The sequence below is a fragment of the Gallus gallus genome, chromosome 1 (assembly GCF_016699485.2).
Source record: "Gallus gallus isolate bGalGal1 chromosome 1, bGalGal1.mat.broiler.GRCg7b, whole genome shotgun sequence".
NCBI classification, from domain to species: domain Eukaryota; kingdom Metazoa; phylum Chordata; class Aves; order Galliformes; family Phasianidae; genus Gallus; species Gallus gallus.
Window position 1 is genome coordinate 70649931 of NC_052532.1, and position 17944 is coordinate 70667874.

Sequence of the window (17944 nt, forward strand, 5' to 3'; positions counted from 1 at the left end):
ACCTGCTGCCAACTCAAACTCCGTTCACCACCAGATGTGAATGGTGGGGAGACAAATAACCCATGCATTTTAAATCATGCTTTCTTTCTGAAGTATTATGTTTGAATTCCTTGTAACATCTCTGGTGAACTAAGTTTAGTTCCTGTCTAGGGAGGCTTTCCACAGTATGTGGCTACAAATAGTTAACTTATTCACAAAAAGCTTTAATTCTTATCCCAATGTAAATATATTAACCTTTTGTATATATATTTAAAACATACAGTGTTACCTACTTGGACCATTTGGAGGCAGGCATCTGTGAAAGTGTATGGGAAGAGAGGGAGGAAAACATTTGGGAAATGTTTGTGCGGCACGCAGCAAGTATTCACCTTTCAGGCTGTGCAGAGCCACAGGACGGTGCTGAGGGCCCCTGTGGGCCGCCAAACAAAAGCTGAACGGGAAGATATGCCTACAGCTAGCTTGTCAAGGGTATTTCTGAGGAAAGGCAATGCTTTGCAGGGCACGGCCCAGAGTGACCGCTTTGCCCCACGCGCCAGCCCAGCAGGCGTCCTGCCACAGATAGAAAACGCGAAGAACAGCGAACTGAGAGAAAAACAGTATCTCTTCAGCAACGCGGGGCCTCGGCAGCTCCGGGTTCCGCGGAACGTGCCGCACGGCCGCCGGCTCATACGGCCCGCTGCTGGGGCCGGGCCGCCGCCATTTCCGCGCGGCGGGGGCGGAGCTGGGCCGCGCCGGGGTGCGCGATGGCGGCGAAAGAGGGAGCGCTGCCTGAGGCGGCGGCGCGACTGAAGCGATTCATGGCGGCCGAGCCGTCGGCCCGCCTGGAGAGCGTGCGGGCGCTGACGGGCCTGTTCCGGGAGGCGCAGCCCAGGTAGCGTGGAGGAGGGCCCGTCTGCGGCCACGTGTGCCGGGGGAGGGAGCTCCGGCCGTGCCGCCGGGCCTGGGTGGTCCCCGCGGCTGCGAGCAGTGCTTGTTGCATGCCGCGAGTTCGGTTCTGAGCTTGAGGGTGGGGGCAGTGGGGTGGCCTCCCACGGGTGCTATGGGCATGGGGCAGGTGGCAGCAGTTTCCCTGCTAGGCAGGAAGTGAGTTCATGTGGATAACGTACACACGTGGTGGTTTCACGCTGTGCTGCTGCAGTCCAAGCAAAGCCTTGGAGACGGGAGTGGTTTGTCCGTGCTGGGCAGCAGAACAAGCTTGAGTGAGAGGAAAGGGGGATTAGCCTCAGTAACTTAAAGGCATGAAGAATGGAATGTATAGTTAGTGAAGAAAGCAAGGGGTTGATGTGGAGTGTCCCTGTTCTGTAAGGTCAGGGATGGGTGTCTGCAGCACTGCGTGACACTGCTGGCTGCAGCAAAGTGCTTTGGATATGCAGAGGTTCAGTTGTGACAGTGATGGTTTTAGCTTTTCTTGGAAGGTAGGAGACAGCATAGGTTGACAGGAAGCTCGTGCCCTGACCTTTTAACAGTAGCTGAAGCTTGTGGCATCTAGAAAGTTTGATCTTTGCATAAAAATGTATTGTTGTTAACTCCCAGTTCTGTTTTGGCTAATTAAGCCAACAGTTACAAGTTTGGAGGGGATATACTCACAAGTACTCCCCTGTGTGTACAGGAGAAATCTTTCTGCCTTTCTTTTTCTCTTGGGAGGCCAAAGGACCTGTGCAAACATTAGGCTTACACACTGATGCTTTCTCTGTTTCTTGCCTCCATCCCTGATGTTTCTGAAACCAGCTTTGACAGAGGAGTAGATATCCCCACAGTAACCAGCGTACTTTGTGTATAGATGGTGAAGTGGAAGAGTGTGTAATTGCCCTTCTGAGAGGAGGAGGGTGTTGTGTGGGTTTGCAGCCCATAGGATGTGACAGAATGAACATGAGAGCAACTTCTAGAGGTGGCCAGCTGTGGAAGATAATGTTCTTGGTAATATTGAACCAGAACAACCCAGTGAGCACTCAACAGTTAACTTGTGACATTGAATGATAATTATTTTGTCATTATGCAACTGATAAATCTGCAGTGCTTATGGTAACAAAAAAATACATGTAGAAAGAGAATGGTAGCATTCTCTACTTCAGCAGCAAATAAGATTAGCAAAATCAGGCTAAAATAATTCAGTTATGTGGAATTTAGCTCAACTCAAGTCTACCCCATGCTTCAAGTGAGATTTCAGGTGCTTTTGTGCAAATGAATTGATTTGATTCTAATTTACATAGAGGATCATAGAGTGGCCTGGATTGAAAATGACTTCATTGATCATCTAGTTTCAACCCCCTGCTATGTGCAGGGTCGCCAACCACCAGACCAGGCTGCCCAGAGCCACATCCAGCCTGGCTGGATGTGCATCACCACCCTCTGTTTGGAAAAAATGGAAGGAAATATGAAAGATAAAATATGAAAATCATTATAAATACCTGGCATTTCCTTGACCCAGGTGCAGCACCCTTCACTTGGCTTTAATGAACCAATATGATTCTATGAAAATGCAAGAAAGCATGGAAGAAAATAGCTTTATTCTACTCCAAGCAATACTGTACTTCAGGGCAAGTTCCTAAAACATAGAGTAAAAATAGAGAATCCCAAAAAGTAGCATGATTTTTGAAAGTCTGGTTTCTTGAATAGAGTTGCATTAATATTTTTGAATCTGTGTTTGATAGGATGTCATCCTGTGTGGTTTCTTTTTTTAACTATCAAGCGCTTAGGTCATACAGAGAGCGACAGTAATCTTTCTTTTGCCATGGATCAGTGAGTTGTAACGTGTTGTTTTGACTTAACAAGAAATTGTTTATGTCTGAAGGCTGAGCTGCTGTACCCTTTGCTTCTGCTGCTTTTGGTGTTCCTGCAGCATGTTTTACTTGATGCTGAAAACAACAAGTGGCAGCAGCAAAGTGTGAAGGTCTGTCTTAAGGAATAAAATGCAGGAAGAAGTTCCTGGAATATCAGCAGAGCATTCTGAATGAATTTCAAGGCATGTTTAACACGAAAGGTATCTTTTCAGATAAAAGCTACGAAAGGGACTCATTGCTAATTTCATAGATTAATAGTTAAAGATTAGGAAAAGATTTTGGAAAGGAAATGTTTTCCGTTTCAAAAATACATTTTAAATATTTGTAGTTGCTGCTTATATCTTTATGTAAACCTTTGGCAAGAAAAATTTGGAAAGAGGAATACTCAAAACAGAACAAAAAACTACCAAACACAATGGTGGTAAGGGTTGCTCTATAACAGTTATTTGAAATCACTCTTGACTGATTCTTTAATGTTAGCGAAGCATTTCCTGCTCTACTCACTAGGCTGAAAATTGAGTTTTATGTCTTGAGATGATTTTAATTAATGTATTTATAGCACATGCTCAAATTGCAACAATTTATAAAAGCTTAAATGCAAGAGTCATATTTAAATTTTCTATAATCATTACCTGCTTTACTGAGCAGCCTTTAAATCATTACTACTTTGTTCAGGAAAACTTTTGCACGTTTACATGCGTTTTTCATTTCTATTGTGGAAACAGACTTGACTTCTGGACAGAAACATCTGGCTTGATTTCTTCCATAATATGTAAGAGAGAGACTTGGAGGGCTGTCTCTCCTTGCTGATATGTGGAAATCCACATCTACTTCTGTGTTTACAGTGAAGACAAGCACTTCCTTGTGTATGTTACCTTTACTCTAAGTTAGGCAGAAATTTAGTCTTTGTGTTTTACTGGAACATCTAAACTCTTACTATGTTAATTGAATGATATTTTTCTCTCTGAACTTAAGAGAAGTTTTCACAGCAGCTTCATACCTTTGTGATTCAGTATCTGCTTCAAACTATCATTCTGCTACGTAACTAACAAAAGTAGCGTAGAAACTTTTCCAGACATAGAGTGACTTTAAGGTGTTCTTTCAGCAGTAGAGCTGCTAGAACATGCAGAGAAGTACTTGTAGCTTTTTTTGCTTTGCCTTTTTGTAAATCTGTTTTACAAATTAAAATAATTGAATGTTATACATTAGTGCATGTTTTGCACTGACCACTGATTTTTTTCATTTTGAAGTTCTCTCTGGAGAGGATCATTTGAAGTGATACCAACACATGGCATAGACATATGTAAAGCAAACTGCAATCATAGAACCAGACTGAGAGTTTTCCTGTGATGGAATAGAATCATAGAATCACAAAGGTTGGAAAAGACCCACAGGATCACCCAGTCCAACCATCCACCCATCACCAATAGTTCTCACTAAACCATGTCCCTCAACGCAACATCCAAACGTTCCTTGAACACCTCCAGGGTCAGTGACTCCACCACCTCTCTGGGCAGCCCATAATATCAGTGTTGTTTTTAAGCTCTGTATGGCATCTTTACGGAGAAAACATGCTTTCTCAATAGAGAAGACAGAGCTCAGTGGGTTATCCTTTGCCAGAATGTAGTTTGTGACTGCGTACATTTGCCATGTGCATGGTGGCATGTCAGTCACTTAATCTTTCTTTGGCATGCATATCTGTGTTGAAGTGGCAGGAGCTGCAGCACTTATTGCAGGTGGAAGGTTTGAGTCCTGTGAATGTCTTTTCTTGTTTTTTTTTTTAAAAACCAAATTCCAGACCTGCTTTCAGGTTACATAAGCTCTACTATTGTCTTTGTGAGTAAGGACTAGGTCTGCTTTTGTTCTTCCTTGTGTCACTTTGTTTATTTCCCTTCATTTTACTCCTCTGTAAAATGTAGCTTTTTTCTCCCCTATAGATAATTCTCACTGATACTGTGTTGTGGTTTTCTTTTGTGTCTTTTAGTAGCTGGAAATTGTGTTAGTGTATTGGTCTTGATGTACTGTGAGGTATTAGCATAGAATGCGTATTTCCTGAAGATCTGTAATCTCATGTTTTATTAATTCAACAATGTTTGTGTACATGGTTTGATTTATGGAAGTGTGATCACCTTTTGGTAAAGGATGGGTAGCCTTGTTAGTTATGCATATATTTGGATATTTGAGGGAGCACAGGTAATGCTTATCTTGTTTGACCATGAACTTTCAATGGTCTTTAGTAAGAGGGTTGTGTGTGACTGCAGTATTACTTACCATTGTATCCTACTTTCTCAAGACTTAATCTTGCATCTAATAACTTAGAACCTACCTGTTTGATCTTAAATATGCTACAAGTACGCTTAAGCTTCAGGGAAGTTACATCTGCATTTTCCTTCTTTAGTCAGAAGTTTTGCATGAATAAATTTATGGTATTGTACAGGAATGTTCAATTAACACTCTCTGTGGCTTCTTTCCTTAGCACAGTGTATCAAAAATGAGTTATCAGTGGTTTTAATGTGTTGCCCTCACCTTGAACGTAAAATCGGGGGAGAATGTGTGAATAGCTGCACTTGAGAAATGTGCTTGTCTGACAGATCTGTAGATGTGCACGTTGGTCCTGGGAAGCTGGTGAATGGAAGTGTTGGGTGCAGTACAGCATCTTTCTTGTCATTTTGCGTAATTGTTTCTGTGTTTGGGATTTTGTACTGTTCGTTTCCTAAGTAGTGGCATAGCACTAACTGTACTGGGGTATTTGTCTGATGAAGTAGGCAGAGTGGACTGCTGAGACGATTAGCTCTGGTGCAGATGTGTTATGTCCCACAACGAGAGATCGTGGTGTGCTTCTCTTGGAATTGAGGAGCCCCCAAGGCAAGGAGTGAGCTACTGGGAGCTGCCAGTATCCCCCAGCCCTCAGGGGAGTGGCTGAGAAGGTGTGGACAGGGCCTGTAGCAGCAGTGTGATCCCCACAGGTACAAAGGCAGCCCCAGGGAATGTGAGTGACCAGAGCAGGGTATGGCATGGCAGGATGGGATGCGTTGTTTTGGGAGCAGCGGAAATCAGCCTTCTCGTGAAACAAAGATGGCAACCACCTACCACAATGGCCAGGTTGAGGCAGGAACCTGGAGTGGGGGCCCACAGCCTTCCCAGTCTGATGTGTGTGCTCAGACAGACCGCCTGAGAAGTGAAAGAGCTGTCCAGGCCTTCAGCTGTGGAATGTTCTGGAAGTGCCCCTAAGGGCCTGAGGTCAGAGAGGGGTTGACATGAGTGCGAGTGTGCCTGGCTCAAATAACTTTTTGAACAAGTGGCCAGGTTGCATGAAGAAGTCACCAGGCTGCACAGTATCGAGGAACTGGAGAGAAAGATTGATGCATGGTGTTCTGCAGTGACATAGGCAGACCAACAGCTCTGCCCTAAGTCCATGCAAGGGGAAGAAGCTAAGCAAGCAAGTCTTGAGGAAACAGACCACAGTAACACAAAAGAAGGAGGAGTCTGAGCCCTCGTCTCTGCTTGGAGCAGAAGGAAGTGTTTTCCCATTGTGCCCCAAAGCAACAGATAGAGGGCTCTGGGGCTGGAAAGAGGAGAGGGTGTGGGTAGCAGTCAGGACTCAGGAAGGGACAGCCACATACATTTGGTCCAGCCAAGGATGTGTGTTAGAACCGGTGCTACCAAAAAAAAAAGGCAAAAGGGTGTTAGTAGCTGGGGACTCTGTGTTGAGAGGCATTGAGGCACCTGTTTGCCGTCCACACAAACTCTCTAGAGAGGTTTGCTGCTTGCTGGTGGTCATCATTCATGATACCAAGAAGATGCTACTGGGCATGGGAAAGGTGAAGGACTACTGCCCATTTTTGCTATTTCACTTCATTCATAGAAGGCTGCAATAAAGAGACTTCAAAATATTAGAGGATCTTTATGTCCTTTGGAAAGATGTTCAAGGTAGCATGCTCTAACCTCCCAGTTGGAGAATGGGACCTGAGAAAGAGGGAAGATCAGGTGAATGATTGGTTGTGGGGCTGGTGCCATGCTCAGAGCTTTGGGTTCCATGATCTCAGATGCACCTTTAAGATACCATGGCATGCTGACATCAGGTGGGACACAACTGACCACATCGGGCATGAATGTTTTGGGCAGCAAGCTGGCTGGGCTGATTAACAGAGCTCTAACCTAGATTTGATGGAGAAAGTGGGTGTTCTTCTGATTGACATAGGAGAGCCAGGGAACAATGTCACTTCAAGAAGCAGAAGGGGAAAAAACTCAGAGTTCTCTCTCAGGGAGTTAGGATTGGCTCCTTGAATAAGGACAGTCCAGCTGAAGTGCCTCTACACCAATGCATACAGTGTGAGAAGTAAGTAGGAGTTGGAAACCAGAGTGCAGTTAGAAAACTATGATCTGATTGCTATAATGAGAACACGGTGGGATGAATTGCAGAACTGGAACACCACAGTCTAAGGCTAGAAGCTTTTTAGTAGAGATAGGCAAGGAAAGAGACACAGGGGTGAGTTGCCTTCTATTTTAAAAACTGGATGGATTGTGAAGAGCTGCCTCTGAGAAACAGCCATGAACAGGCTGAGAGCTTGTGGATAAATTTAGGGACCAGACCAGTAAAGGACATCTTGTGGTTGGGAGTGTACTACAGGCTGCCTGATCAAGGAAAGTCTGTTGACAAGGCCTTCTTGCTTCAGCTACAAGAAGTGCTGTGCTCACAGGCTGTCTCTTAGTCCAGGTTTTGGACAGCCCAACTAGAAGTGAAGAGTTTCTAGACCCTGTGCTCACCAATGTAGATAAGCTCATCACAGAACTTAAGACAGAAGGTGGTCTGGGCTGCAGCAACCATCCTACAATTGAGTTTGTGAACTCAAGGAATATGGTCTTGGTGTTAAAGCGAGGTCAGAACTTCAGAGGAGTGAAGTTAGGTCTGTGTAAGAAATTATCGGATGAGATCCTGCGGGAAACTATCCCAGGGCAAATGAATAGCTGGCACCTGTTTAAGGGTACCTTTCTGAGAGTACAAGAACCCTCCATCCCTCAGTGTAAGAAGTCAAGCAGAGGAGGTAGGAAACTGGCATGGCTGAGCAAGGACCTGCTGTTTAAACTGAGGGATAAGAAGGCAGTGGAAGCAGTGGAGGTTGATGAGTGGTGATCCCCAGGGGTCTGTCTTGAGACCAGCGCTCTTCATCTTTATTCATAACCTAGATAGTGTCATCAGCAAACCAGCAGAGGGCGCTTTCTATTTCACTAAGCGGGGTGGTGTAGTTGATGAAAACAGAAGGAAGGGATGCCATCCAAAGAGACTAGGGCAGGCTTGAAAAGTGGGCCTAATGAGATTCAACAAGGCTTAGTAGAAGGTGCTGCACTTCAGTCAGGGCAATTCCAGACAGAAGTACAGACTGGAAGAAGAATTCATTGAGAGCAGACCTGCAGGGAAGGACTTGAAGGTTCTGGTGGATGGAGAGCTTGACATGAGCCAGCTTTAGAAGACCAACAGAATCCTGGGCTGCATCAAAAGACGAGTGGCCAGCAGAGTGAGAGAGGTGATTGTCCCTCTCTGCTCTGCCCTTGTGAGGTCTCATCTGGAGTACTGTGTGCTGGAGCCCCAGCAAAGCCCCTTGAACAATAAGGATGTGGAGCTGTTGGAGTGGGTCCAAAGGAGAGCTGTGAAGATGATCAGTGGGTTGGCGCATATCTCCTCTGAAGACAGGCTGAGGAGCTGAACACGTTCAGCCAGGGGAAGAGATGGCTCTGGGAGGACCTTGCTGTAGCCTTCCAGTACATAAAAGGAGCTTATGAACAGGAGGGAGACTGACTTTTTATGCAATTGGATAGTGATAGGACAGGACAAAGGGGAGTGGCTTTACACTAAATAAGTGGAAATTTAGGTTAGATGCAGGGAGGAAACTCTACTTTGAAGGCCTGAGGCACTGGAACAGGTTGCCCTGTTCCCTGAGAAGCTGTGGATGCCCTATCACTATAGGTGTTCAAGGCCAGACTGATTGAGGCCTAACACATGTATTAGTATGTATTTAGTAGCCTTATTTTATTCATTTAAATGTTCCGAAGTGGTGTTGGAAAGCTGTAAGGATTACCAAGGCAGTACATAACTCCATCACAGCTCTTTTCCTGAAAAGACTGGTGGGATGATTGTGTGCATGTATTTTGTGCTTTCTGATTCAGGGATCTTGTATGCTAAGGATAGTTACAGATTGTTTCAGAAATTTCTTATCCAAAGTATAATATTAGCCTTCTTATTAATTGAGCTTTTTTTTGTTGTGATTCACCACAAATTTATTTATTTCAGAGAAATGGCAGAAGAAAGTCTATTCCGGGATCTCCTGGAAATCCTGATAAAAGCCTCAAATGAAATTGAACAGGCCTGTAAAGATTCCTCTGAACTGCTGGATTTAGACACCTGTCTGGTGCTCACAGCAGAATGTTTCAGATGTCTGAGGAATGCCTGTGTTCAGTGTGCCAAGAATCAACATGTCATGAGGTACAGTTTTGATCCTTTTTAACTCATACAAAATTATAATCTTCTGATGCTTGTGTGGTTTTATACAGAAATTCTTATTTTACACTGCTGTGTTGATTTATTAACTGGTATTTTCTTTTTGATTCAATCGCTTGGAATGATGTATGCAAGTAGCAAAAGCAGCTGACCTGTTCGTAGGTCAGAGTTTGGGGCACTGATGAATGATAGAAAGAAATTATAGCTTGTGTTCTTAGTATGGATTCATAATGAAAATGGTACAAGCCTTTTGTAAGTTTGACTGTGGAACTAGACTTTTATTTATTTATTTTTTGGATAATGTAATGAATAAGTAAACAGCCTTAATTATCAGTTACATGATCAGTATTTTTTTTCCTTAAAGTACATACAGATCTGCTTAGAAGTCTTGGGAGTATAGTATCTAGATAGCATATATAGATATATTTAGTTAAGTGTATTTCAACTCTGTTATCTATGTTGAATCAGGCTCATTAAGTTATGTAGACTCTCTTTTTTTTAACCTGTATCTGTTATGACATTGAAGAGATGCTTGGGATACAGCTAGCAGTCATAACTGAAAACCTGGTAGTCTACCTGCTGTTTAAAAGTAACTCCAGATCCAGCCAAGCCAAACAAAAACCCCTGAAACTGAAAACCAGACCTTTTTCAGAGTTGCTAATTCTTCAAGAATTGAAATACTATCTTAAAACTTGGTTTCTTGGGATTTCTCAAACTTTACTGATCTAAATAAAATAGAGCATGGGACAAAGTTCAACTCTTGTGCTGGGGCAGGATTTTTGTCAATAGCACAAAAGTTGCAGGGCTTTTTGCAGAAATCATTGGTTTTAGAATAAGTTAAATCTAAATTCAGACTCCTGAATGTTTTTTTTTCTTGACATTGCTAGCACTTGTAATTATGTTGTGGGTCAAGAAACTGATCTGACAAATTTACTTATTATTTTTTGCTGAGTGAGTGTTCAACCAGTCTGAGTTTCCTTATTTGTAACTTCTTGTAGCTTCTTAGTTAATTCAGCTTAACAAAAAAGAGGGAACGGAATTGCATGGCTGGGAGTTGGTAGAATTGTCCCTTCTTGGCAGCATGGTAAATATTACCTAGTATTGGGCCTAATATTTTCTTTCTAGTGGAATTCAGGTATTGAACCTGCTTCTTAACAGAAATGTTCTCTGTGTAGTTTATGCTTGTGCTGTATGCTTACCCTTGGTGTTACAGTTATTACAACCCTGCATAGAAAGCTGGATACTAATAATTGTAGTTTCCTGTAGATTGCAGGAGGTGGGGAATGCCTGTCTGAATAGAATGATCCAGCAATGTTTGTAACAGTAAATGACGTTGTGGGTCACTCTGAAGGTGCTATTTTTGCTTTGTAGCAACATAACGATGTGTTATGCACTCCAATAGGTGCTTTGAGCTATCTTTATATTGGTCATGTGTTTGTGTTGATTTGTAATCAGTTACAAATACACAACTTATTTAGGAATTAAGTATCTTGAATGATAGAAAGCTGTGAGAAGAAGAAAAGTTGTCTTTGATTTTTGAACTGTTCAATGTTCAGATATTTAAAAAAAACACATTTTTTTGATCAAAATCAGAACTGTTCCTTTATAGGATAGAATACAATGATTGTAAACACATGGGTTGTTTAACAACTTTGAAGCTACTGGGGAATATGAAATGTTGTTCTTTCCAGCTTCTCTCTTCAGCATGCCATGAAGAAATTTGGGGTCCGAACAAATGTGAAATGTTTTAATAAACTTCTATATATAGATGATAGGCACACACACACGCAAATATATTTATTTATAAATGCATCTTTGGTTTCTTTTCTGTGTTAGAACATAATCAGGAAGATAAAGTTTGTCTAACAAACCCCTGCAGAAGAAAAATAATCAGCATTCATCTGTAATGCTGTGATATTTTTGCAGTAACTTGTGCTTGGGTGTGGAGATTGAACATAAGTGGTATTATGAGGTTTCAACCACTCTATATTAGCTGATCTCTTTTCAAACAGCTAAACTACTAAAGTATGCAAGTGAGTTAAAAGCTGAAACTTCATCTATTTATAATGTATTTTTGACTTATTGGGTTATGGTTTTTAACCCCTGTTGCATTAATATACTGGCACATATACTGTCTGCCTTCAAGATTGTTGATTTTTGGCTATATAATTATTTTGGCATTTTTGATGCCAACTTCACTTCTGATAGACTGTAAGGTAGTGCATATTTACTGTCATCCTGATGTATTATTAGAATAGGAATGAATGGCGTCTTCCTCTTCTTTGCTTCCTGCAAAGAATATTTTGAACCTTCCCTCTACCAGTTCTTATTAGAATATGTCTTAGTGAGAGATAATACATAAACTAGGTTGCTTGCTGGTCCCACAATGCAACCAGTAAATGAATATTCATGTGGATTTTCTTGAAAGTTGCTACTATAGTAATGTGAACTCATTCCTTTCTAGTTATTCGTTCTCTAATGTCTACTTAGCATTTGCAAGGCATAAAGAAGTGTTAAGAACTGGGGAAGTGTACAAAGGTACATAAGATGTTGAACGTCAAACTGTTGAAGTCTGAAACAAAGTATACACCTGTTCCTTTTCCTTCCACTGGCATTAGTATGGCTACTGTTAGGCGCAGTAGGAGAAACAACTTTTTATTTCAGGCTTTCTGAAAATGTTGAAGGCTTGTTATTAGCTGAAGTGAAAAGGCTTTTTACTTTATTTGGGAGTATTTCATACAGTTTTTTTCCCCAATTTCATAATAGGAACTTGGGCCTTATCGCTACATCTATCCATTTGATCAAATTGCTTGACAGAATGCCGATCAAAGGAGAACCATTACTGACTGGTAAGGATGTGAATTTTGTTAAATATATTGTCTGTGCTGTATTTTTTATGTGGGAAGTCATGTGGTATGATGTCACCTTATTGATAGGTTTTTTTCATACAAACTTAATTGTTTCTGGAGCTGCAACATGCAAATTTTGTTCTTTCTAACTTAATGTTATGGATGGTGGGATAGAAGGGCAAAGGAAACTCTTCCTAGTTGGTATTTCAAAAGTTGATAAAGTTCAGAACTGTGGGCTTTGTTTTGCTACTTGAAAAAAATCTTAGCTCCAATTTTTTTTCCTCACTGCCTTTTCTCCCCTGTTCTCCCCCTTTCTTTCCTTTTTTTTTTTACCCACTTCAAAATATGTTCTGCTGTTTTACTGTCTCTTTATTTGATCTGTGAACGTACTGAGATGAAGGAATGTTCTCATTATTTTGATGGCAGTTAAAATTTAAATGATTCTAATAAACCTTGTGAGGTTTTTTGTTAACTTACTTTTAATTTTTTTCATATATTGTTTTTGCTGGTTGGCTGGGGTAATAGCTGCAAGAGTACTGAGTACGGAGTACTGATTTGAGTACTGTTCACATGTCCTTAGCAAATAAAGTTGTTTATTTCCTTTTTCACTCTTTCATATAGTGAAGAGAAAATCTGTCTTGAGTATCCTTCCTGCTTAATGCCAGTTATTACGACTGATTTCTACCAAATTCCTTTTAACCAAAAATTAAGGCATTTTCAGTAATTTTCTTCATATTCTGTGTGTGTGTGGAACTTGATACAGGGCAGCGGACCCCACTCTTTATTGTCTGTGGTTGCAGGGAATAGGGAACATTTTGTTTCTCTTGCTGCTTTTATTTCTTTTCAGTTATTTTACTTTAAATACGTTGTTACTGAGTTCCTGTTGCTGTTTTTCTATAGTTTTTGTGAAAGCAAATGAAACTACTGTGTCATACAGTATCTTACTCTCAAACACCTTCATGAAACTGGAAAAATCAAGGATACTGCTTTTCCTTCTGATGCTATATTTGGTTCAAAATGAAGCCTTTGAGACATGTAAAGGTGTTGTGCACAAACTGTGTTCACTTCTTCATCCACCGCTGAAATCCTTCCCAAAAAGATTAGTGATGCTAGCACAGGCCTTCAGTGTGGAAGCAGAAAGACTAAACCCTGTGGATGACAAAAGGAAGGTTTGCTCGATGGACATTAAGAGGAGAAACTGATAGTGCACAGGAGTGACTCTTAAGGTATGTCTCAGAGTCAGACTGGAGAGACTGAAAAAAATACATGAAGGGCAAGAGTGTCCTGCCCAACAGTTGTGAAGTTGTGAACCTCATTTTAGACCAGTAAGAGAAAACGAAGGGTGATAGGAACTAGAAGGCTGATCTTGTCCAGCACAAAACTGTCAATAGTGTAGGGTCTTTGATGGCAGGAAGTTTGAAAGGCTGTCCTGGGGAACTGGGCCTGCCACCTTCAGCTTATTCACAGCACCTAGAATTGTGTGCAAGTACCACCATTCAGTGACCCCTTGTAGCATCTGGAGGAGAGTTGAGTTAGATGTGCCCATTGCTGGTTACTTAAATGGCGTGAGATTTTCCCCTCAGTCTTGTGGCTGCTGTCCTCCCCTTGATGTGCTATTATACACTTGTGTGCTGCTCCCTTGCTGTTGGGATCTGAAGCAGCAGCAGGGAATGGCATTCAGCAAAAAAACAAGGCTGAGGGAGATGCAAAAGTTTAACTGCTACAGACTCCTTTTCCTAGCAAGATGTTTTAAAATATTTCTTTATCAACTGATAAAGTTTTTTTTTAACAAAATCTCAATTAAAAAAAAAAATTGTGGCTGTTAAATCACAGTCATTCAACATAGATTTCATATGACAAGATAGATTTGAGTTATAACTGAGATTTGATATATTGACCCAGGGTTGTTTGTTCATTTGATGCTGTGAATAGTATATATTGGGAAACATGACAATGATTTAGGTACTGCATTTATATTAGTACAAAAAAAATAAAGACAAGTGAGTGTTATTTCACAGAATCATGGAATTATAGGGGTTGAAAGGTACTTCTGGAGATCCTGGTGTCCAAAGTCCCTGCTAAAGCAGGTTTCCTATAGCAGGTCATATGGGAAAGTGTCCAGATGGGTCTTGAATTTCTCCAGAGAAGGAGACTCCACAACCTTGCGGGGCACCCTGTTTCAGTGCTGTGTCACTCTCACAGTAATGAAGTTCTTCCTAGTGTTAGTGAGCAAATTCTGATGTCCAGTTTCTGCCCATTGCCTCTTGCTCTATTGCTACACACCACTGAAAAGTGTCCACCCTCATCAACTTGATTTCCACATTTTAGATATTTATAAGCACTTATAAGATCCTCTCTCAGCCTTCTCTTCTTCAGGCTGAACAGCCCCAGGTTTCTCAGCCTTTCTTTGTACAGGAAATGTTCCAGCTCCCTAATCATTTTTGTGGCCCTCTGATGTACTCTTTCTAGGATATCCTTGTCATTTTTGAAGTTAGGAGCCCAGACCTGGACATGATATTCCAAATGTGGGCAGATTAGAGTGGGAGGATCACCTCTCTTGACCTGCTTGGAATGCTCTTTTTTTTTAAATTCATCCCAGGGTACTATTGGCCTTCTTAGCCAAAAGAGCACATTGCTGACTCGTGGCCCATCTACTGTCTACTAGGACACCTTCTCTGCTGAGCTCCTTGCCAAGTGTACTGGTAAACTTTGTTGCAAGTAAAAATTAAGCTAGTGCCTAGAGCACAAACTCTTTCCATAGAGTATGCTTCAGAAGTTAGCAAATTAATATCAGTAGTGGATTATTAGCTGCATTTTCAGAAAGTGTATAAACTCCTAATCTGAACTTAGAAAGCCCTGTTGAAACAAAAGAAACCCATGAAATTTTATGTTATTTGTTAACTGTATTTCTGCTTTATGATTCTCCTCCTTGTATTTGATGTAGGAAATAAGGTTGCAAGGAAAAGAGTATTATATGCATTGTGTTCTCTAGCAGATATTTAGGTAGCTCCAAAAGTAATGCCTCCTTATTTGCGTCTGTTGTTTCCATAGAAATAAAGAGCACACTAACACTGTTTGGTAGAGCAGATTGTCAGCTACAAAACTGCATTTTTCAATATAGTCACCACCATTAGCTCTGCAGGCTGTACTTGTAAAAATCTGCACTAGTGGAAGTGACCCACTGTTGTTGCTACTGCTGAAACATATCACCCACCACTGTGCTAATGTACACTGTTTGGTCTTGTACACTGCAAATGTTCAGCAAGCATCAAATGAATGTCAGTGGGTGCCATTTTCTATGCATGGAAGAATTCACTGACACATTCTTGCTTCATACATACTTCCATGTCAGATGCTATTTTGTCAGACTGCCCCTCTGCTGCCACCTGTTGCACAGTAACAAAATGTAATGGAATGCTGGCAGGAAGGTTCAACTTCTACTGCCACTCTACCAACGTTCACCTCTGGCATACTGGGCTAATGGAGTAAAATATGAGGAATTACTTTCAGAGCAGCACTTATAAGTTGTCAAGGAGAATATTTCAAATTGTTTGTTTGGATATGTCCTGCTTCCTCCTTTAAATTGGTGCTTGAATCTGATGATTATACTTAAATGCTTTTTTTTATGTCCTTAAGGTATTTTAAATATCCTCACGTTGCTTCTATAGCAACAGTGTACATAAAATACAAGGAAAAAAGGTAGTACTGTATTGCGGAGTGAACAGCACTATGTAGTGTTTCAGTTCATGCCTTTAAGGTTTTCCTGAGCCATGTCTCTGTAGGATAAAAAAAAAATATTGAACTTTCAACTTTATTGTACTTATGAAAAAGAAATTGAAAATTTTGGTTCAATCTGAAAAAATCTTTTAATCTGGTATGTGATTGGTTTTCACTCTTAAATCTGTTGGTGACTGTTAAATCATAGAAAGATGTGTTAAGTTTTGTAGGAAAGTTCAGTGTACATACAATTTGTAATGGATTAAAAAAAAGAAATGAAATAAAGTATATTTACCTGGGCCAGTGGTATAATCAGTGTGGTGGTTTTCAAGAGGGCAAAGAAATACTGTTCTAATGATGTATTAGTGATAGAAGCAAAAAAAGATGCATGGGAAGTGGTGTGATTAAAAACAAGATTTCTTTGCATCTTCTCTGCAAGAAGTAACTTGGTATAAATAGTTCTTAGGTTATCTGGGTCCTCACTTCATTACCTTTACTGAAACAACTCTACTGCAAATTTTCAGCATTTCTCATTGTTTGTCTTCAATAAAAAAGATAAATCCCAATAAGCTGCAGAAAAAGGTGTTTTGAGTACGTGTTATGCCACTAAGGCAGTGGATCAGAAAAGCTGGAGGTGAGTTAGTATGTCTGTCCTGGAATAGCTCTCCAAGACTTTAGAGAGCTTAAAAATAGCTAGTTAATTCCTACATATGGCACATAAAGGTAGTCCAACCCCACCTGCAAACCAGCCATCCCTTTAACAATCATTTTCTTTTTAATACATACACTAAAATAACATTCTTAGGCCTTTCAGTTACAGTGTTGCTTTCAAATAGCTGTTTGTCCCCACTCTTCCTCTGTTCTTATTTCCTAAGTCTTAGTTTTAGTGGCACTCTGTAGCCTGATTTGTCTTGTATTTCCTTAAAATACATAGTGGTAATTTCCCTTGATCAATTAATATTTTATGGTGTGTAGAGAAGGGGGCCTCCTTTAAGAAATGTTGGTGAAAGCCAACATTTAGATAAGTGCAGGGGCTTGCTGGGCAGTGGTGCTAAACAACTGTTTAATGATTTGTAGCCCTTCCATGCAGGATCAAGTCTGATCTGTATCAGGTGAGTCGCACATAGTTGTAAATGTGCTCTGTTTTCTTACTGCTCCTTCCTCCTTTGGAGAGCAGAGTTCCTAGTCAAGCAGAGGAAATCTGTGACCGCGTGATCTTCCAATAAACAAATAATAACTTATCCAAATTTTTATGACAGTATAGTGAAAAAAAATGTGAATCTCTGCAGGAATATAAGATTAGTGGGATTTTCTTAGTACCCTCTCCGTGCTTTTTTTTTTCTTCATTTTTTTGTAATTAAAAAAAAAAAGCTACATCACCACAACCTTTTTTTCTGCTACGGGTGCAAAGGCCAAGAACACTTGCCAGAGGAGCAGGTGAAGCTGCCGGATGAACTTTAACTGAACTTTAAGCAGACCTAGATTTCCTAAGAGCTGAGTAGTTCAGTATGTTAGGGATTGCAGCAGACATAGGAAATATCCTTGTCAGAAGCCCAACTAGAAAATCTCCTGCACTTGATAGTGTGTGTCTTGGTTTGGTTTTGGGATTTTTTCCCCCCTTTTTCCTATGGGAAATCTTAAAGCTTTCCAACAAATCTAGGAGACCATGAAAAGTTACATTGATGCTTGTTAGGATGATAGACCTTCCTTTTCAGATTCCAGAGTGAAAATTCGATGTAGGTTTCGTCTCTGAAATCTGGGGAAAAAAGAGAAAGTTTTGTTTCTCCTTGATAAATTACAGCAAGGGCCTGCCTGTTTGAAAACAAGCTGATGTTCAATAGTCTGATCCTTTCATTGACTACTTTTTCTTTTACGTTTTGGACAGAGGGTGCTTTAAGCCTGTTTGTAAATAATCTCCTCAAGGCTTTCACTGCTTCAGAATATTGCAGATGCTGAAGAATGTGCTCTGAATTCCAACATAATTGCTGAAAAGTATTTATCCGCCAATACACTTCGCTGTGCTCTTGGATGAAAAGGCGCTGAATGCCTGATAAGTGCTCTGTGAGGGACAATTTGTTTTGCAGGTTCTCTGAATGAGCTGA

General features: G+C 40.9%; 1 protein-coding gene across 3 annotated transcripts in view; it reads left to right on the forward strand.

Annotated features, from left to right (window-relative positions):
• The first annotated feature begins 723 nt into the window (after positions 1-723).
• Positions 724-17944, forward strand: part of ATXN10 (ataxin 10) — a 95929-nt gene continuing 78708 nt past the window's right edge. For all 3 annotated transcript variants that reach the window (XM_416469.8, XM_004938043.5, XM_015291006.4), the window contains exons 1-3: positions 724-871; positions 9070-9261; positions 12043-12125. In XM_416469.8, the coding sequence (XP_416469.2) occupies positions 744-871; positions 9070-9261; positions 12043-12125 (403 nt within the window). In that variant the 5' untranslated portion in view covers positions 724-743. The remainder of the gene's footprint in view (positions 872-9069; positions 9262-12042; positions 12126-17944) is intronic.